The following is a 23246-nucleotide window of genomic DNA, read 5'->3' on the forward strand; positions in this document are numbered from 1 at the left end:
ACTGCCCGTAGTTTATGTTTTCTGTATGTTTATGATATGTATGTCCCGTATTTTCCTCCGTTGTCATATTATTGTAATTAGTCCGTAATCGTCCTCCTTAGTCTAGTTGTCGTATTTAGTCATGTTTAGGCATTATTCTTCATCAAATACACCTCATATAAACTATTATATCCAGTCTTTACCCATATTACTTATTTATAATTCACTAGCTATAATAACTAACCACATGGATGGGCCTCTCTTCTAATTTTAGATTTCTCGGCTAATTTGCACAACACATGCGCACTTTGAATGAAATATCACGGCCACAGATTTTGTCGCTGACAAATAAAATATAATATTGGCGCATATCTGTATTTCCAGGTAATTTAGAAGATTGTTTTTGATGCTTAATCATTTATCTACATTTTGCCATTCCTCGGTTTTTCTATTTCTATGTATCTGCACTTTGAATGAAATATAGGCCACAGATTTTGTCGCTGACAAATAAAATATTATATAGACGCATATTTGTGTATTTTCAGACCCGTAATCCCTTGACCCGAGTCTCGAACTCGTATGAACAGACAAAACCTACTAGCCATATGTAAGTTTGGACTGCGACATTCACAATAGATTGCTGTAATAGTATGAGAAGTTCATAAATGTTCTCTTATTTAATGGTGGTTAATAAGAGTTTAGTTAAGTAACAGATTTGTAATAAGTCGCGTTCATTCAACAGCGCTAATGCAAGTTAAATTTTCACTGGTGGCTGATGTTTTTTAAAGTTTAAAGATATTTTATCTTAGGCATAAAGATGATAAACGTACTTTGCCTAAGAAATGATCTGAAAATGCTCTTTTATTATATTCACTATATATTTCGCTGAAATCGTCAGAAATGCAAGTTTGATAAAAAAAAATACATGTATTATTATTTCCCTTTCCCAGATTGGAAATGAATGAATTCAGTAGCTAGATACAGTTTTAAAGCTTGTCTTTTGTTTCATGTTGTTGAAACATCACGATATACATCTAATGCAAATATGAAACTAAAAATTAAAATTTGAAATGAAAAAAAAAACAAAAAAAACAGCTTGCTGAATTATTTCATGTTAAAAGGAGTTGACATAGGTACATGATGAGTAAGAGCGTAAAAATGCTATGTAGTACAAACTTGTTTACATGTAACATAATTGTTGACTTGTTTATTTAACTAAAAGTGCAGTGCGCAATATGGAAATACCTGTCACATACCGGTATACGCCGCATTGTGCGCTTAAACTCGTTTTTACTGGATATGTTTCTTTTTAAGTTCGCTTACTTTTTATCCATGAATATGAAGAAGTAACAGGTTTTGCACAAATAGGTTGAATTATTAGTCCCCTACTGGTTGAAAACCAGTTTCGGGGACTATAGGAATGCGCTTTTCCGCCCGTCCGTCATTCTGTCCGTCCACAATTTCGTGTCCGGTCCATAATTCTGTCATTCATTAGGGGATTTTAATATTAGTTGGCACAAATGTCCCCCATGATAAGACGACGTGTCATGCGCAGAACGCAGACCCCTGGCTCAAAGGTCAAGGTCACAATTGGAGGTCAAAGGTCAATAGGGCCTTTTCCTGTCCAGTCCACAACTGCCATCCATGAAGGGATTTTAATATTACATGGCACAAATGGAACTCATAATAAGACGATGTGTTATGCACAAGGTTCAGATCCCTAGCTCAAAGGCCAATGTCACACTTGGCAGTCAAATGTTAACATGACATGAACAGGGTCTGTTTCGTATCCGGTCCATAACTCTGTCATTCGTTAAGGGATTTTAGTATTGCTTGGCACAATATTTTCCATAATGAGACGACGGTTCATGCGCAAAACCCAGATCCCTTGCTCAAAGGTGAAGTCACAATTGGAGGTTTAAGGTCAACAGGTCCATAAATGCCATCCATGAAGGTTTGAAGATTTTAATATTACTTGGCACAAATGTTCCCCATGATGAGATGATTTGATATGCGCAAAACACGGACACCTAGCTCAAAGGCCAAGGTCACAATTGGAGGTCAAAGGTCAATAGGTTTTTTTCCTGACCAGTCCAGAACTCTGTCATCCATCAAGGGATTACAATATTACTTGGCTTAAATGTTCCCCATGATGAGACAACGTGTCATGCGCAAAACCCAGAACCTTAGCTGAAAGGTCAAGGTCACACTTGGAGATAAAACGTAAATAGGACTTTTTACCTGTCCGGTCTATAACTTTGTCATGCAAAACAGGATTTAGATATCACTTGGCACAAATATTCCCCTGGATGAGACAACGTGTCATGCGCAAAGCCCGGGCCTTAGCTGAAAGGTCATGGTCACACTCAGAAGTCAAAGACTGAAAGGGCTTTTTTCTTGTCCAGCCTCTAACTCAACAATCTTTAAAGGGATTTTAATATTACTCGGCACAAATGTTCACCACTATGAGATGGAGTGTCCTGCGCAAAAACCAGGTCCCTTGGTCTAAGGTAAAGGTCACATTTAGAGGCCAAAAGTCAGATACAAGAATGACTTTGTCCGGAGCATTTCTTCTTCATGCAAAGAGGGATTTTGATGAAACTTGACACAAAAGTTCACCACAATGAGACGGATTGTCATGCGCAAGAACCAGGTCACCAAGTCTAAAGTCAAGGTCACACTTAGAGGTCAAAGGTCAAATTCAAGAATGACTGTCTGGAGCATTTCTTCCTCATACATGGAGGAATTTTGATGTTACTTGGCACAAATGTTTACCACCATGAGACACCCTTGTTAGCTCACCTGAGCACGAAGTGCTCAAAGGTGCTTTTGTGATCGCCCTGTGTCCGTCGTCCGTCGTCGTCGTCGTCATCAATTTAACTGTTAACATTCTAGAGGTCACAAATTTGATCTAATCTTAATGAAACTCGGTCAGAATGTTACCCTCAATAAAATCTTGGACGAGTTCGATATTGGATTATCTGGGATCAAAAACTAGGTCACCAGGTCAAATCAAAGGAAAAGTTTGTTAACACTCTAGAGGTCACAATTTTCGCCCAATCTTAATGAAACTTGGTCAGAATGTTACCCTCAATAAAATCGTGGACGAGTTCGATATTGGGTCATCTAGGATCAAAAACTAGGTCACCAGGTCAAATCAAAGGAAAAGCTTGTTAACTATCTAGAGGTCACATTTTTAGCCCAATCTTAATGAAACTTGGTCAGAATGTTACCCTCAATAAAATCTTGGACAAGTTTGATATTGGGTCAAAAACTAGGTCACCATGTCAAATCAAAGGAAAAGCGTGTTTACACTGCAGAGACCACATTTATGGCACTAACTTCATGAAACTTGGTCTGAATGGTAATCTTGTTGATTTCAAGGTCCAGTTTGAATCTGGGTTATGTAGGATTAAAAACTAGGTCACCAGGTCAAATCCAAAGAAAAGCTAGTTTACACTGTAGAGGTCACATTTATGACCTTATCTTAATGAAACTTGGTCAGAATGTTAATCTTGAGGCTCTATAGATCAAGTTAAATTCTGGGTCAGGTGGGGTCAAAAACTAGGTCACCAGGTCAAATCAACGGAAAAGCTAGTTTACACTGTAGAGGCCACATTTATGACCATATCTTAATGAAACTTGGTCAGAATATTAATATTGATGATCTGTAGGTCAAGTTCGAATCTGGGTCATGTCAGGTCAAAAACTAGGTGCAGGTCAAATCAAAGGTAAAGCTTGTTAACACTGTAAAGGCCACATTTATGATTATATCTTCATGAAACTTGGTCTGAATGGTAATCTTGATGATTTCAAGGTCCAATTTGAATCTGAATCATGTAGGATCAAAAACTAGGTCACCAGGTCAAATCAACGGAAAAGCTAGTTTACACTGTAGAGGTCACATTTATGACCGTATCTTAATGAAACTTGGTCAGAATGTTAATCTTGAGGCTCTATCGGTTAGGTTTAATTCTGGGTCAGGTGGGGTCAAAAACTAGGTCAACAAGTCAAATCAACGGAAAAGCTAATTTACACTGTAGAGGCCACATTTATGACCATATCTTAATGAAACTTGGTCAGAATATTAATATTGATGATCTGTAGGTCAAGTTCGAATCTGGGTCATGTCAGGTCAAAATCTAGGTGCAGGTCAAATCAAAGGTAAAGCTTGTTAACACTGTAAAGGCCACATTTATGACTGTATCTTCATTAAACTTGGTCTGAATGGTAACCTTGATGATTTCAAGGTCCAGTTTGAATCTGAGTCATGTAGGATCAAAAACTAGGTCACCAGGTCAAATCAACGGAAAAGCTAGTTTACACTGTAGAGGCCATATTTTTGACCATATCTTAATGAAACTTGGTCAGTATGATAATCTTGATGATCTATAGGTCAAGTTTAAATCTGGGTCAGGTGGGATCAAAAACTAGGTCACCAGGTCAAATCAAAGGAAAAGCTTGTTAACACTGTAGAGGCCACATTTATGACTGTATCTTCATGAAACTTGGTAAAAATGGTAATCTTGAAGATTTCAAGGTCCAGTTTGAATCTGGGTCATGTCGGGTCAAAAACTAGGTCACAAGGTCAGATTAAAGGAAAAGCTAGTTTACACTTTAGAGGCCACATTTATGACCATATCTTAATGAAACTTGTTCAGAATGTTAATCTTGATGATCTTTAGGTCAATAGGTCAGGTGAGCTATACAGGGCCTTCATCGCCCTCTTGTTTTTGTTTTTGTTGTTTATATATGGACTTAGAACTCATTTTGTGCAAATAACTGCCAAACCGAAAAAAAAGCATGCGACAAGCTTGTGAGAAGCTTACCATAAGCTTGCACAAGCTTACTGCAATCTTAAAAAGATTGCGGTTATGTAATATAATGATATTGCAGATGCTCGCAGAGAAATTAAGTTTGCATATAAGTCTTGCTTCGCAAGCTTGCAGCGGCCATCCTGCAATCTTAATATGCGATTAGCATATGATCCTGTAACCTTTTTAGCACACCTGTCACATAGTGACAAGGTGAGCTTTTGTGATCACCGGTCGTCCGTCGTCAGTCCGTCCGTCCGTCAACAATTTCTTGTCTGCACAATAGTGGTTTCATTTATGATTTTATGTTAACCAAACTTGCACACAACTTGTATCACCATAAGATCTCAGTTCCTTTCTTGAACTGGCTAGATCCCATTATAGGTTCCAGAGTTATGGCCCCTGAAATGCCAAAATTAGCTATTTTGACCTTGTCTGCACAATAGCAGTTTTATTTATGATATGATTTTCACCAAACTTGCACACAACTTGTATCACCATAAGATCTTGGTTTCTGTTTTGAACTGGCCAGATTCCATTATCGGTTCTAGAGTTATGGCCCCTGAAAGGGCCTGAATTAGCTATTTTGACCTTATCTGCACAATAGCAGCTTCATTTATGATTTGAATTTAATCAAACTTGCATAAAAATTGTGTCACTATAATTATTATTATACCAGATTTATATAGCGCTCTTTTCGTGATCAATTTCATGCTCAAAGGCGCTTTACATAGTTCAAATGCAGCCACACAGGGCGCATTATTCATCCTGTATTAGGACAGACACAGAGCATTCTGACCAGAGGGACAGAGTCAGACAAAGCCCCCACGACAGAGAGATCAGAAATCAGATACAGGCTTGTCCGGCTAACTTAGCCTAGCTTGTTGCGAATAGACAGCCTGGTTATTTAATGTGTCCAGTGTATAGCACTGATACATGCAAGGATTGCCTGGGTTCCTGACCAGTACACCTCTAGTTGGGTGGGAAACACTGAAAAGCGTTTCTGAAAATTCCCGAGAAGCTGCCGGGGATCGAACCCCCGACCTCAGGATTGGAAGGCCAGTGTGCAAACCACTGAGCTATCCATCCACCATAAGATCTCAATTCCTGTCTTGAACCGGCCAGATCCCATAATGGTTTCCAGAGTTATGGGCCCTGAAAGGGCCAAAATTAGCTATTTTGACCTTGTCTGTACAATAGCAGCTTCATTTATGATTTGATTTTAACCAAACTTGCACACAACTTGTATCACCACAAGATCTTTGTTGCTTTCTTGAACTGGCCAGATTCCTTCATGGGTTCCATAGTTATGGCCCCTTAAAGGTCCAAAATTTGCTATTTTGGCTTTTGCAGCTATATAGAGACTTCATTTATGGTTTGATTTGATACAAACTTCCAAAATATCTTCAACAACAATAAGTCTTAGATTCCATGGCAAATCTGTCAGATCCAGTCGTAGGTTCCAGGATTATTTTATATCTGATTACCTCCCCTGATTGTAATCAAAATTGATTTATATCAGTAAGTACTTATAGGACTTATTTGAAATTTCATTATTGTCATTAGTTGGACTGAGACAATCAGGGTAGATAACTATGGACTGATTTTATGTCAAATTACCTCTCTTTATTTCAAATTAAAATGGGTATATCTTCGTAACTAATGAAGATAATGATCTGCAATTTCATTTATGTCAACAGATGGTTTGGACAATCAGTGAAGATACATATGGACTGAATTTATGACAAATTACCTCCCTTTATTTTTCAATCTAAATGAATACACCTTAACAGCTTCTAATGAGATTGGTTTGAAACGTTATATATCCATGGTAAGAAATAGTCATATTAGATCTTGATTGAATATTTGATATGAATACTTTACTAATATATTGTTGTATAGGCTTGTACTCTGTATCTTCTGCATGCATATACTATTGCATGATTACCTCCCCTGATTTTAATAAAATTGGATTTATCTCGGTAAATATTTATAGAACTCATTTGAAATTTCATTATTGTTTTCGTTGGACTGAGGCAATCAGGGTAGATAGCTGTGGACTGATTTTATGTCATATTACCTCCCTTTGTTTCAAATTAAAATGGGTGTATCTCAGTTGCCAATGAAGAAACTGAAATGTCATTTGTGCCATCAGATGGACTCGGACAATCAGGGGAAATAACTTGACTGAATTTATGACAAATTACCTCCCTTTATTTTATGTAAATGAATACATCTCAGCAGCATCTAGTAGCCTAGTGGTAGAGCGTCCGCTTCGAGTGCGGGAGGTCGTGGGTTTGATCCCCGGCAGCGTCATACCAAAGACGTAAAAAATGGTACTAGTAGCTTCCTCGCTTGGCGCTCAGCATTAAGAGGGTTGTGCTAGGACTGGTCAGCCCGGTGTCAGTATAATGTGACTGGGTGGGGTATCATGTCACGTGTCTACGGCGTGATATTCCAGTGAGGCAGCAGTATAAAGTTGGGCGTTGTGCTCACTGCTACAAGTAGACACCGTCGTTTATATGACTGAAAAAATGTTGAAAAAGACGTTAAACCCGAACACACACACACACACACTGCAGCATCTAATGAGATTGGTTTTAAATGTTATTTAAGTCTTCAAGGGTAAGGAATAGTCATGTTACTACAAAAATGCAGATTTTGAGCCTAGGACCCTCAAACTTGGTATGGAAATTGGCCCTGACTAGGTCAAAAGGGACTGTTACAAGAAAATATTTATCCTGATGATATTTAATGTGTATGCCTATGTGCTCTATGTCAAAACTTGATCTATCATTTGAGCAATGGTACTCAGGTGAGCGATACAGGGCCATGATGGCCCTCTTGTTCTTAGAATTACTTCCCTTTGTTTTGATCTTGTATTGTAACTTTTTATGCCCCCCACCCCCCTTCGAAGAAGGAGGTATATTGTTTTGCAGGTGTCGGTTGGTCTGTCAGTCGGTCGGTATTTAGACCAATCCGTTTCCGGATGATAACTCAAGAACGCTTGGGCTTAGGATCATGAAAGTTGAAAGACAGGTTGATCATGACAAGCAGATGACTCCTATTCATTTTGAGATCAGTAGGTCAAAGGTCAAGGTCACAGTGATCCAGAAAGGTAAAACGGTTTCCGGATGATAACTCAAGATCGCTTGGGCCTAGGGTCATAAAAGTGATAGGGAGGTTGATCAGTAGGTCAAAGGTCAAGGTCACAGTGACCCAGAACAGTTAAACATTTTCCGGGTGATAACTCAAGAATGCTTTGGCCTAAGATCATGAAAGTTGATGAACAGGTTGGTCATAACCAGCAGATTTTGAGATTAGTAGGTTAAAGGTCAAGGTCACAGTGACCAGAAACAGTTAAAGCTTTTCCGGGCGTTAACTCAAGAACTCTTAAGCCTAGGATCAGGAAAGATAATAGTGAGGTCGGTCATGACCAGCAGATGACCCCTGTTGATTTTGAGGTCAGTAGGTCAAAGGTCAAGGTCACAGTGACCTGGAATAGTTAAACCATTTCCAGACGATAACATGAGAACGCTTGGGCCTAGGATCACGAAACTTAATAGGGAGGTTGATCATGATCAGCAGATGACCCCTATTTATTTTGAGATTGGTAGGTCAAAGGTTAAGGTCATAGTGACCAAGAACATTTAAACGGTTTTCAGGTGATAACTCAAGAACGCGTGGGCCTAGGATCATGAAAGTTGATAAGGAGGTTGGTCATGACCAGCAGATGACCCCTAAAGGTCAAGGTTGCAGTGACCCGGAACAGTTAAACCCTTTCCTGAAGATAACTTGAGAACGCTTTGGTATAGGATCATGAAACTTAATAGGGAGGTTGATCATGACCAGCAGATGACCCCTATTGATTTGAGGTCAGTAGGTCAAAGGTCAAGGTCACATTGACCCAGAACGTTAGAACTTTTGTGTACAGTGACCAAATAATTTATGTCCCTTGTGCAATTACTGAATGCATAATGGGGAGGGGGGTGGGGGCGGCATTTCGTGTTCTACGAGCTCTTGTTATTACTGGTCGTAGGGACAAATCCAGACCACTTTTCTGTGGTACAACATGCATGTTACATCGAATTTTAGGTGTATTTTGACCTATCTCTACCTGTTAAAGAGTTTTGTGTGGACTTATATTATATAAAAAAAATAAGGATTAACTTCCCTTTGTTGTTACTATAAACAACTTATCACTTTTCTGTGGTACAACATGCATGTTACATCAAATGTTTAGGTTATTTTGACCTATCTCTACCTGGTACAGAGTTTTGTGTGGACTTATATTATATAAAAAAATAAGGCTTAACTTCCCTTTGTTGTTACTATAAACAACTTATCACTTTTCTGTGGTACAACATGCATGTTACATCAAATGTTTAGGTTATTTTGACCTATCTCTACCTGGTACAGAGTTTTGTGAAGAAAAAAACATAACTTTCTCGAACCAGGAAGATTCAGTTATTATTATCACAGTTATGGCCCTTTAATTGCTTTTCCTATAAATGTTTGTAATATATAGTCTCTTATGCAGACACATTTCTAGCACGCCTGAACTTTGTTAAGGGTGAAGTATTCGTATAGATGGAGGTCCGGTGTCCATTGTCCTGTGTCCAGCGTCAGTCATCATGTGTCTATATGTTTATTTAAACATCTCCTTTTCTGCAACTGCTTGTCGCCATTACACCAAATTTGGTCTGAAGCATCCCGGCATGGACCTCACTCAAGATTGTTCAAAAGGAAAAAAATGTAAAAATAAAAAACCTCAAATGAACTTCAGATGAACCGCTTAATGGATGTCAGAAGCAAGTTCAAAGGTCGTTGTCCTCAGGTGACCGACTAAGACCCAGTTTGGACTTATTTTTCAAATAACTTGGAAAAAATGTTAACCATATCAATGTGAAAATGTGTGGAACAGTATTTTTGTTCAGTTCAGTTATAGCTTAGTTTTTATGGTGATACCAAATGTCAGATAGGCAGTACATACTGTCAGTTCCATATAAAATTTAATTTCCTTGAACATTTTTAGCTCATCTGAACCGAAGGTTCAGGGTAAGCTATTAGTATATGGTGGATGGTCCGGCGTCCGTCGTCCACACTTTACTTAAACATTTCTCCTCTGAAACTACTGGTCAGAGTACCACCAAATTTGGTCTGTAGCATCCTGGTGAGGTCCTCTGTCAAATTTATACAAATGAGCATATTTGGCCCCATATTTGGCCCCTTTTAGGGGCCGCTAGAGCTAAAAATATATAACCTTTAAACTACTTTATCTCATGAACCGCTAGATGGATCTTCATTAAACTTGGTCTGTAGCATTATTATAAGGTCCTCTCCCAAATTTGTTCAGGTTGGAGCACTGGGCCCCTTTTAAGGGCCGCTCGAGCTAAAAAAAGAAAAACCTTAAAACGACTTCTCATGAACCGCTTGATGGATCTTCATCAATTTTGGTCTGTAGCATAATTATAAAGTCCTCTCCAAAGTTCAAATGGTGGCCCTTGGCCCCGTTTAGGGGCCGCTAGAGCTAAAAATAGAAATACATTTAAGCGACTTCTTAACATGAACCGCTGGATTGATCTTCATCAGACTTTATCTGTAGCATCATTATATGGTCATCTCTAAAGTTTGTTCAAATAGGGGGACTTGGCCCCTTTTAGGGCCCGCTAGAGCTAAAATAGAAATACCTTTAAACGACTTCTTCTCATGAATCGTTTGATGGATTTTCATTAAACTTGGTCTGTAGCATCATTATAAGGTCCTTTCTCAAATTTGTTCAAATGAGGGCACTTGGCCCCTTTTAGCGGCTATAAGGGCTAAAACAGAACTACCTTGAAACGACCTTTTATCATAAACCGCTTGATGGATCTTCATCAAACTTGGTCTGAAGCATCATTATATGGTCCTCTCCCAAATTTGTTCAAATGGGGGCACTTGGCCCCTTTAAAGGGCCGCTTGAGCTAAAAATAGAAGTACCTTTAAACAACTTCGTACCATGCACTGCTTGATGGATCTTCATCAAACTTGGTCTGTGTCATAATTATATGGTGCTCTCCCAAATTTGTACAAATGAGAGCACTTGGTCCCTTTTAGGGGCCGCTAGAGCTAACAAAAAAAACCTTTTAAACAACTTTTTATCATGAACTGCTTGATGAATCTTCATCAAACTTGGTTTGTAGCATAATTATATGGTCCTCTCCCAAGTTTTTTTCAAATGGGTGCACTTGGCCTCTTTTAGGGGCCGTTAGAGCTAAAAATAGAAATACTTTTAAAAGTCTTTTAATTCAAAACTTAAAAAAATCTTTTTTAAATTTAATACTTTGTAGCAAGCAAGATCTAATTAGGTCAAAGTCGGTCTCAGGTTAGCGACTTAGGCCCAATTTGGCCTCTTGTTGTAATACTTAGCAAATATTTTAGACTCTTAGCTGTCATCAGACGATGTGCAGAACACAGTAGGTGGCCATGTCAGTTCAAGGTCAAGATCATCCATTTTTGTATAAGACTTTACGTATCAATTCAGCCGTCCATTTAAATGTGGCGGCACTGGGAGAAGTGCACTTTTTATCAAAAGCAATCTCTTGTGAACAAAGTTATACAGCATAAAGTTAACTTGTGCAGCTCTTGTCTTAGGTCGACAACTCGTCTATAACTTTAGACCAAACTTTCAACAAATGGTACCTTATACCATTACACTTACATAACGCATCAGTTATTACGTCTCCCCTGTCCGTCCGTCCGTCACACTTCATTTCCGATCAATAACTTGAGAATCATTTGACCTAGAACCTTCAAACTTCACAGGGTGGTAGGGCTTACGGAGAAGACGACCCATCACTCCATCAAAGGTCAAGGTAGCCTGAACGTAGAAAACTATTTCCACACAATAACTTGAGAACCACTTGACCCAGAATGTTGAAACTTAATAGAATGATTGGACATACTGTTTTAGGTCACTCCATCAAAGTTCAAGGTCACAGGGGCAATCTTCCTGTCACACTTCATTTTCGATCAATAACTGGAGATCCATTTAACCTAGAACCTTCAAACTTCATAGGGTTATAGGGCTTACGAAGTAGATGACCCTATAAGTTTTTTTTGGGTCACTCGATCAAGGGTCATTGTCACAAGGGCCTGAACATGGACAACCGTTTCTGATCAAAAACTTGAGAACCACTTGACCCAGAATGTTAAAACTTCACTGGACGATTGTAAATGGAGTAGATGACCCCTATTGAGTTTGGGTCACTTGACCAAAGTCCAAGGTCACAGGGGCCAGAAATTGGAAAATCGTTTCTGATTAATTACTTGAGAACCATTTGACCAAAACCTTCAAACTTCATAGGGTGATAGGACTGACAGAGTGGATGACTCCCATTGATTTTTTTTTGCGTTGAAGGTAGGGTGGGGGGTCTTGAGCAAAGGTCAAGGTCACAGGGGCCTGAACATAGATACTCTTTCCGATTAATAACTTGAGAACCACCCAGAATGTTTAATTTCTTGGGATAATTGGACATGCCGCGTAGATGATCCCTTTTGCAGTCAACCATCGGTGTCTCTAGGACTTTTGCTCCTGGTCGCTATTGACTTCTTGCCTGCTATGCATTATGGGAGACATGCGCTTTTCTACAAAAGCATCTTCTAGTTTTGGCTCGTTACCTATTTGTTTCGCATGGTTTCTGTTTACTTTCATATGCCGCCATCGTCGTTGTCGTAGAATTTAGATTTTGTTTCTATAAGACTATAGGTAGTTTCTTTCTTATTTTCAGGGAAGACACATCTGGAAATGGAAAGGCGCCATAACCAGGAAGACGGTTCAAAAAAAGCGACTGATACCGAGGGCGTAACAAAACAGTATGACACTGAAGGTCTCAGTACAACAGAGTCAGATAATTCTGACAATCTTTCACCAGCGGCGTCGGCGACAAATTGCGTACAGGAATCCAATGCATCAAGTCGAAACAATTCTAAGGAAGAACGCAATGATAACGGGCGCGGGTACTTACAAGACTGTGAACATAAACTGGAACAGAAGTCCACTGTACAGTCGCGACATGATTCACACTTTGAACCTCGTAGAGGCCGAGGATATTCTGACGTTAATCCTCAAGACTTTTCAGATTGTGAACTTGTGGAGGATTCGAATAATTCAAGTAAAAACCAGCGGCTCTTTAATAAATGTGTACAAGAAACATGTGGATTGGAAAGACATCCTGGAAATATATCTGACAATGGATCATTGCAAGAAACAAATAACTCTAGCGTACAGTCTCAGTATCTGTCTGTAGATGGAAACTCACAGCAAGCACTCACTATTGCTGAACACTTACGTGAATCTGAGATGACACAACCTCAAAGTATTTGTATCACTGAATACAGACAGAAGACAGGAAATTCCGTTGAACAGTCTAGAACTGTACCATGCACGGAATACTTACAACGTATGTATAGTGATGTTAGTGAATTCCAAACTAAACCAGACACTAAATGTGAAAAGGAACTGTACCTGGATATCAAATCTTCTACCGATGTGTTCTGTTCTGTTTCTAAACGTTTTAAAGCCAAACTTTACCGAAAATTATTATTGAATTTTTTTCTTCATCAGACTGGAGCACAGTCTGAGTTTTCTGCAAACAAAAAACAAATAGATTCTAAACACGATTTAGATCGTTATACATTTGTTAAAAAATATCTGCAGGAACTAGTTACACTCCCTGTGCAAGATTTTTTTTATGACAGCCTTATTTATACAGTTTTGCCCGTTTCAAGAACACCGGTGACATCTGAGCAACAGTCGACAAGTAATTCATCAAGTTTCTCTGGTTTCGATCCATTACTAACTGTAATTAACAACATAGCTGAAGGTGAAAGAGTCCCACCACAGATTACTATGAGGTATGAAATGTTGAGATTTTGTACTTTGAGATCATTTCCCAAAGAAAATAAGCCGTTTATAACCAGGCTAGCCGGAGCTGGTTTTTACTACGCTAACTCTGGTGATGAAGTTGTTTGCTATTGTTGCGCCAGACGAAAGAGTAACTGGACGGAATCTGATAATCCTATGGAAATTCATAGACAAATGAACCCAAACTGCAGCTTTCTCACCCGTAATTCAGAAGTTAATATCCCGATCAGACAAGTAACTGAAAGCTCGTCTGCAGTATTTACTTCAAGCACGCGCAGTTCAACAAGCGGTACACATCTTGAAAGTAGTCCAAGAAGTAGTTATCAGAACAATCTTGAAACTACAGTACGCAATCACGCTTCAGTTGTATCGGCTTCTAACTCTGATGTCAACCGTGATTCTACTGAATCAGATGTCACGTCTATACCAAATACAACTACTGTGACTGGTATACAAACTCAAATTTCTGAAACCTCTTCTACAATAGCTGCAACCAGTGTTACCTTATCAAGACAAACGAACCAGTCTCTATCAGTACTCTCAGTTGATGTTCCCGGAGCGCGATCAGAGCACAGATTTACAAACAGCAGTTTGGGTATAACTTACACTGTCTAATTCATTTTTCGTTGTTTATTAGTCCCCTACCGGTTGAACACCGGAGAGGACTATAGGAATGCTCTCTGTCCGTCCGTGCGTCCGTCCGTCCGTCTGCAAATCTGGATCCTGTGCATTTATGAATTATCTTAGTACTGCACACAAATTTTTCCCATGATGAGACAATGTGACGCGTACATGATCTGTGTTTGTATTTATTTATTTATTTGGGTTTTACGGCGCACCAACACAGTATAGGTTATATGACGCCAAACAGGACTACAAATTTTGGTTTCACATCTCATTTACATCGAAATAAAAACACGAGGTATGGAATCAAAATTTGCACACCAGCTGGAATCACAGAGTTACAGCAAAACCAACCTATTAGTCGCCTCTTACGATCATGCAAGGGTAAGGCAGTGGCTCCAATTCTTTGTAGGTAACTTTTATTTGCATTGAATGATTTTCATGTCCCTACACGCAAAATTTCTTTGTGACCAGACGGTGTGTCGCATACATGACCCATACCTGTTAGTCAAAGATCAAGGTCAGTATTGGAACTTAAGTGACACTAGTTCTTGTTTCTTAGCTCTTAAATGCCTTGAATTATTTTAGTCCATTACGGATGGAACACCTGAGGGGACTAATCAGTTCTGGTTGCTTAAAGCCTAAACTATTTGGAATCGCGTCCATTTAGCCATACATTCCGAGTGTCCAACTTTGTCGTCGTAATCTAGTTTTAAACCTCCAGCATAAACAATAACTTTCTAAAACATGACCTACTGACCTAGTTTATGGCCCTACTTGACTCATTGGTAGACTTTTAAAGCCGTACACTTTTGGTGCAGAATTATTAGCTCTATCTACAAATACTCAAGTTTCCCTGCTTACGTTTCCAGTGTGGTTGACTAACACTGTTGCCAAGAACAACAAGGAACGAACACTGACAAACTTTTCCACCGGCAGAGGACTTCTGTATTGCCACTGCAATATTCGGCAACTTGTTACATGTTACTTTTGTTATACATAGATACTATAAAGATAGAAAATGTTCAGAACGTTCACAAGAAATTTGTTTCAGAACAAGACGAACTGCATCCAAACTGCCGTATTGCCCAAAAGGGGTTAAAACGTGCATTTGGAAATATTGTGAAATTGTATACATGCTCTCAAATAATGACAATTTAAGGCCATTACTTCATTAAAACATTCAACGTCGAAACGCTGACAATATGCAAATAGTATATAGTAATACATCTCCCTTTTTAATAAACTTCAGACTGCTTCTCCTGTACTACTGACTGGATTTGAATGAAACTTTTATATTGCCAATCCATATATCCTGTCAGATAAACGATGTCATATGGAAATACATGCACTTTTTTTCAAAAGTAATCTCCAGTTTTTTCCTACTGTCTGTAAATGACATAAAACATTTTCATTCTGATACATATTCTTGTAGGAGGCATAAATTCCCAAGACTCGCCAAAGTACCCAAAGTATTACAGTAAGACAGTCAGATTGACAAGTTTCGTTGACTGTGGAGATATTGTGATCACACCGGAAAATCTGGCTGAAGCGGGCTTCTTCTACGCTGGTTTCGGAGATTGCGTCAGGTGTTTCCAGTGCGGTGTAGGTAAGTCACACACATCAAACAATTGAGTAGATGCCGACTCCTTCTACGCTGGTTTCGGAGATTGTGTCAGATGTTTCCAGTGAGGCGTAGGTAAGTCACACACGTCAAACAATTGAGTAGGTGCCGACTCCTTCTATGCTGGTTTCGATGATTATGTAAGGTGTTTACAGTGCGATGAGGTAAGTCATTTACACACAGAACAATCTGGCTTAGGCGGGCTTCTTATATGCTGGTTTCAGAGAGTGTGTCAGGTGTTTCTAGTTTGATGTATGTAAGTCTCACACACACTAAACAATCTGGCTTCTTTTATGCTAGTTTCGGAAATTGTGTCAGATGTAGGGAAGTCACTCCTGAAAATCTTGCAGAGGCTGGCTTCCTGCTGGTGTCAGAGGTTGTATCAGATGTGTCCAGTGGGTCGAAGGTATGTTACATACGAAACAATCTAGCAGAGGCTGGCTTCTTCTACGCTGGTTTCAGAGATTGTATGAGATGTTTCCAATGTGGTGTGAAGGTAGGTCACACACGCCAGACAGTCTAGCAAAGGCTGGCTACTTCTTCACTAGTTTCGAAGGTCTTGACACACAATCCCAGTTCGGTGTAGGTGTGTTGTTTATATTATTCCACCTACACGGGTCAATCGTACACTGAAATAAGACCACTTAGTGAAGACGGGTATTTTGGAGTATATTTTTCACAAATCACATTCTTCACACTTGTGAAGAATACGTTCATATTTTTTACAGGTGTGAAGAATAGGATTTAAATTCTTACAGAGGATTGAAAAATCATTCATAAAGTTCCTGAATATATTCATTGTTAGCGGGAAACAGTTTTAGCATTGTGCATTTGTTTATGCGTCCTTTGTGTCTTCTTTCTCTCTGCTTGGATCTATTCCAAAATACTGGATTGGCAGACAGTTCATCGATACTTGAAAGTGGTTATAGTATGGGAGGCAATGCAAGTGGAATACCGTTGCAATCGTTTTGTTCTTGTCAGAGTTAGGCCTCTTTGTGATTTCATGCAAAACCATTATAGGGAGTGGATGTTACATAATTTACTTTATCTTGACACTTGAACAATTTTCCAATTGTTTCTTTCCTTGTCTGTTATTTACCTATTGCTTTAGACAGAAAAACGCTAAGTTTGTGCTGATAAAAACTACTGTCTTTATTGATTGACTCCTTAGAAACATCGCATGTCCAGAGTTTGTACTATATGACCGGTCGATATTCAACGCATATTCACTGGGCTAATAAGTCAAAAATTAAAAAAAAAAAAGTTGTGAAAATTAATTTCTTATGTCATGTAATTACACACTTAAATTAATAACCTTCGGACATCGGGCAATAATTTTGACTATTGACCGGCTAGCCATTCAATTCATGTATGCTATTAAATAATTTTTCGCAGGATTACGTCACTGGTCGGAAGAAGATGATCCGTGGATAGAGCACTCCAGATGGTCAAAGGAATGTTCCTACGTGCGACAGATGAGAGGACAGGAGTTTGTTAATCTCGTGCAAATGGCAGTACAATATTCTCAAAACGTAAATATTCTATAAGTAGATTATTCTAGTAAATATTGGATCTGTAGATGGTATGTTTCAATTAAAGAAATGATTTGTATAGTTACACGACTCCTTATTTAGATTGACCGTCCATAGTTTGTGCTGTATGACCGGTATATATTCAACACATGTTTACTCGAAAAAAGAAAATAAAATTTTGAAAACCAATTCCTGATATCATGTTCAAAGCACTTCTGTCAATACTATAGGCCCTCGGTCCTTCAGACTTTGGGCAATAATTTTGACTATTGACTGGCACGCCATTCAATACGTCTACTAGTATATTATTTTATGACTTTATATAAATCGGTGGTCTATAGTTAGTGCTGTACGGTGAATTCAGTGAATTTCACAATGTGAAAATTTATTTCGACTGTCTTTGGACCTCGGGATATAGCTTTTTCTTGATTAGTTGTTACTTTACTGAAGAAAAAAAATGATTTCGCTAGTGTATTTTCTAGTTTCAGCCACCCTGGACATGAAAAAGTTGCAATTTTATACGCCCGTCTCTGAAAGAGCCGGACGTATTATGTGAACACCCGTGGAAGGCGGCGGGCGGTCGGCGTCCAAAAGCATGTCCGCCCTCTAAGTTTTCACCCGATCTTCACCAAACTTGGTGACAATGTTTGAGGGCATAATACCTCGGCCAAGTTCGATAACCAGCGAAACCGCGCCAGGCACTCTAGAGTTATGGCACTTGAATTACTCAAAATCTGCAAATTTAGCCTTGTCCGCCCTCTAAGTCAAACAGTTTTCATCAGATCTTCACTAAGCTTGGTGACAATGTCTGTGGGCATAATATCTTGGCCAAGTTCGATAAACAGCAAAGTCACCCCAGGCACTCTTGGATTATGGCCCTTGAATTACTTGAAAAATTGCGAATTTAGCCTTGTACGCTCTCTAAGTCAAACACTTTCCATCGGATCTTCCACAAACTTACAGATAATGTTTGTCGGCATAATATCTCAGCCAAGTTCGATAACTAGCCAAATTGCCCCATGCACTCTTGGATTATGGGCCTTGAATTAGGCCAAATTCGATGACGGACGTATTTTGTGACAGTCTGCCACTCTTGTTGGCTCCGTTTTGTTGATAGATTATTTAGCATAAAAGCAACATGTCCATGTGAAATCTTGTAAATTCAAATTTGTTCATAGGGTAAAATTTTACACAGGGAAGATACCTTTTTGGCCTTCACCCTTTGATACATTTAGCATATTGTAAAAAATTTCTTGGAGCCTACGTGAACGAGTGGTTAAGGTCGATGACTTCGAATCACTTGTTTCTCACCGACGAGGGTTCGAGCTTCGCTCAGGGCGTTGAATTCTTCTTGTGAGGAAACCATCCAGCTGACTTACGAAAGGTTGATGGTTCTACACAGGTGTCGGTTCCAAAGACATTTGATCATAACGTTCATTGTTTACTCTTTCAATTTTAATTACAATTGATACAAGTTGTAGTCGGTGCGTGGTGTTCAGAATCTGCAGTCCTATATTAAAGGTCAAGGTCGGAAGGTGTCAGAATCGTCCTACATATTGCATGTCTTCCCTTTATTGCCCAATTCTGTTGTATAAGTATTTTAGTTAACGCTGGTGCATGTTGGTAACACAACTCATTGTGCCATTCAATGCACATAATCCATTCTCCGATATTAAAGGTCAAGATCAAGAGAACTCGTAAGATTATTATTAAGTATTGCCCATTTTACTCGAGTCATATCTCTGTTTATGATAAGTATTTATCATAACACTGAATAACATTACAAGAGACTGAAACGATCATCAGTCGGTATCCAGATTCGTTTAGGTACTTTTACAACAAGCGACATCTACTGGACATAATCGCCATATGTCCAAATACATAATCATATACTAAGCATGGAAGCATAATAACGCGTTTTAATATGTCTGCTGATCATCAAATCGCGAAAATTACACGAAAACTTCCTAATGAACCGGTGTACAGGTCATATTACCATTGGTACATATTTACCAATTATTCAGTGAAAACGTCTTTGCGTAGGTGCGGTCCTGTGTCAGATAAACATGTATTAGTTCGAAGGTGCGTACTGTACTCAAAATTTACTACGAAGTGCTGAAGGTGAGTATTGTGACCGGTCATTGTCCGGCGTCCGTTGTGCGTCGTCCGTCAACATTTGCCTTGTGAACACTCTAGAGGCCACAGTTATGACCCAATCTAAATGAAACTTAGTCAGAATGTTTGTCTTGATGATCTCTAGGTCAAGTTTGAATCTGGGTAATGTGGGGTCAAAAACTAGGTCACTAGGTCAAATCGAAGAAAATGCTTGGTACACTCAAGAGGCCAAGCTTTTTGGTCCAATCCTAATGAAAAATTGGTCAGAATATTTGTCTCCATGAAATCATTAGGTAAAACATGTTTACACTGTTATGGTATAATACTCTGGTGAGCGACATTTTTTTTTAAAAGTCACAGGTTCAAAATACCACCAAGCCTCCCGTTTACAGGTCAAAATCAAGGTTTTAAATACTGAGGGTAATTAACAATTAATTTTACCATTTATAGCAAAAACTTAGGAATAGGCCATGTTAGGTTATTTACTGAAGCTATGAAACTAGTTGACCATGTAAAAGGCATGATTTCTGAAATTAAAAATTGACATTTTTAATATTTCAGCAAAATGGTGATGACCTGTTGTCACAAGATACAAGCGGTGCAGGTAAAATTCACTTATCCAAATAAATATGTGTACGTTTTGATAATCAACACTGACCTTTGTTAGGTAGCTTGAAAAAAAAAAGTTATAATAAAGTTTTATGTAGGGATAATACACGTTTTTTTGTGTATTAACGTCTGCAGAAGTTAATACACAAAACAAACGTGTATTGTCGCTATTCTTGCATAAAAAACATTACACGACGACTAAATGCATTGTTTTCATATGTGATGACTTGACGATTCCGGTACATTTTTTATTTACTATTCTTGTTGTTCTTGGAAACGGTAACATGTTTTAAATATCCATAACCGGGGCACACATAACAACAACACTACTAAAAGCGTGATTTGAAGGTTTTTGAACATCTTATTTTTATTTTTAGTTATTACAAACGTTACATTACACATAATTTTGCATATAACTTAAAAATCTGATAAACAGGAACACAATTATTTTAAGAGTAACAACTTTACATTCGAATTATTTTGAGTACGAACAAACAGAGTACGGATGAGTACGAAGCTAGTGACTAGTTTTCGAGGTTTATTACATGAATTCTGCGAACAATCAGGTAAAAACAAACCGACTGATACTAACAAAAAATCATTAATATAATACCTAAAAACGGGCAATAGCACAAGTTACACGCGATACTTATTTACTCACAGTTATTTACAATATCTGAACAGACGCTTTGTAAAGGGAGTAAACTCTAAGAGAGGCTAGTGCGTACATAGATGGGGGCAGTACGTTTGGGGTTGGAAACTGATACAGCTAAACATACTATGGATTACATTGTATCTATAATGCTACAAGAAGAGGTTATTATGGAAGAAACAAGATGCAGATGCCAAATATCAGTCTGCGCAGAAATACATACATACGTCCCTGGCAAAGCATTTCAGAAATAAAAATCATGCATTAACAGCACGTGAATTGCCTTGTTTGCACACGATTTTTCTCCCGTTTATACATGGGAGGATCCAGTGAAAAAAGTAGTTTTTATGCAAGAATAAAGTTTAATCCACAAAAAATACTTTGAATATTAATTATTACATTAATTTTAACAGAACTTTAGGCTAAGAGCACGGTTTATTGCAAGCAACTGCCTAAATACAAACTTTCCTCATGTCGCAATCAGGACGATGGCTAAAATCAAAAAGGGCCTTTCTGAAAGGCTGGTATTTTGATATATTTGTTTAAAACTTCTTTCCATAGAACGGATTAATATAGCCTTTTGCGAGAAGGCAATATGCGGTAATGGCGTATACATGCAGTTGGTGGAATTGGCTTGCAGTTCTCGACAATATCTAAATGGCCCTGTCTCATGTGTCTGTAAATCTAACGAAAAATTTACTTTAAATCAAATTAAGGTTCACATTGATGATTTTTTCAATGTAAGTGTGCAGTTTGTTGTGTGTTTTCCCCCGATAGATACTGAGCCACCCTTGCACTAATAAACTGAGTGATAACAAAGTTTACATTTTACCAATAGCTGGCGGACAATCCGATCTTGATCAAGCAGGAACAGACAGACTGATGCACACGGATGCTGCACAAAGTGTTCTCGAGATGGGGTATAACCCTGACGTCATACGGAGAGCTATAAGAATGATCATTTCGTCAGCAGGTATTTTGTCAAGCAGTAGGACTGTAAAGTCAGATTGTGTTTCGCAAATGTAGCAGTTCTTTCATTGCGTTTGCTTTACTTGATGCATGTGTGTCTGTGTCAGGCTTGGCCTTTGATGTCCTGATACAAACTTTACTTTTGTAAATGGACGTGCGCCGCACCGGCAGACGACCGACAGGCAAAATATTTAGGGATAATTAAGCCAAATTTGTATTAATACAGCTGATTCGCGGTATATCGAACTCGCTTCTTTCAAACAAAATGTGCACAAAATATCTTCAGTCGTATTTCTAACGGCTTGATCCCTTGGAACAGAAATACCTAGTTTCGACTGTATGTACAGATGTTACTCTGAACAAAGACTGGTATTCAAGGCAACGGACCCGATTCATTGATTCAAACTTAGTCATTTACTTTCAGATTATTTAACTGCTACAGACTCTGTCTGTCACTTTCACACTATTTAACTGCTGCAATCCTAGTTACTTGCTTTCATACCGTGAAAGTTTCACTGATGTGAACTAAGTTATTCACTATTAGACTATTAACTGCTGCAGACTTAACCATTGACTGCCAGACAGTTTAAGTTTTACAGCTGCGAACTTAGTCATTCGTTTTCATGTCATTGACTTAGTCACTTAATTTCAGGTCTTGGAAGTTTAACTGCTGCAAACTTAATGGAAAAGATATTTGAAATCGAGGATTCCGAGACGCCACAAAACACCATACTTGACGGCACAGAAACAAGCCAAGGCCGCCAACAAGACGAACACCCGCACCGCACATCAACAGTAGAGGCCAGAAATACCACGGAAGAAGCTAGTATGTTATTGAACTCACAAAGAGAGCATAGTGAAGGTACAGAAAGTAGAGAAGCTATTGGCGGTAACAGTCGTTCAATAACCGATAAGGAAGAGAATCAGAAACCAGATGACACAACACCTACATCAAGAGAAGGCGAATTTGCCAGTGGTTATCAAGACAGTGGTTCGAATCAGAGTAATACTATTCAAAACAGTCAAATGGACAAACCAGCTACTGCACGTATGTTGCTATTTTGATTATTTTATGCCCCTACCCCACTTTGACGGAGAGGGGACATATTGTGTTAGGCGTCCCTCGACAGACAATTTGGTTTTCGATCAATAATGATTAGAGAACAGTCTATGTCTATGACTTCATTTGCTTGCCGTCAGTACATCAAAGGTCGATGTCACAGTACCCTTAAGACTGAAAACAGTTTTTGATAAGTAAGAGAATGTATAGGCTTGCTGTAATCTAACTTTATTAGGAGAGTTCAGTATGTCAAAGGTCAAAGTCACTTTCAGGCTGAAATTGATTTCTGATCAAGAATGCTTTAGCCAATGACTGTGAAACGTTATAGGAAGGTTTTGGTCACCATCAGGTGTTTATTGCTTG

At 38.7% G+C, this 23246-nt stretch overlaps 1 protein-coding gene across 1 annotated transcript; it reads left to right on the forward strand.

Moving 5' to 3' along the window:
* Nucleotides 1–252: 252 nt before the first annotated feature.
* On the forward strand, nucleotides 253–22871 carry LOC128552146 (baculoviral IAP repeat-containing protein 3-like; the record flags this gene model as incomplete). Its single annotated transcript, XM_053533161.1, is given in 7 exon segments — nucleotides 253–363; nucleotides 12563–14293; nucleotides 15758–15931; nucleotides 17342–17478; nucleotides 20155–20197; nucleotides 21693–21827; nucleotides 22476–22871. Coding segments are annotated over 6 exon segments (2599 nt in total), but the record flags the coding sequence as incomplete, so codon positions are not given.
* Nucleotides 22872–23246: the final 375 nt, after the last annotated feature.

Source organism: Mercenaria mercenaria, unplaced genomic scaffold, assembly GCF_021730395.1.
Source record: "Mercenaria mercenaria strain notata unplaced genomic scaffold, MADL_Memer_1 contig_2080, whole genome shotgun sequence".
Classification (NCBI taxonomy): Eukaryota; Metazoa; Mollusca; class Bivalvia; order Venerida; family Veneridae; genus Mercenaria; species Mercenaria mercenaria.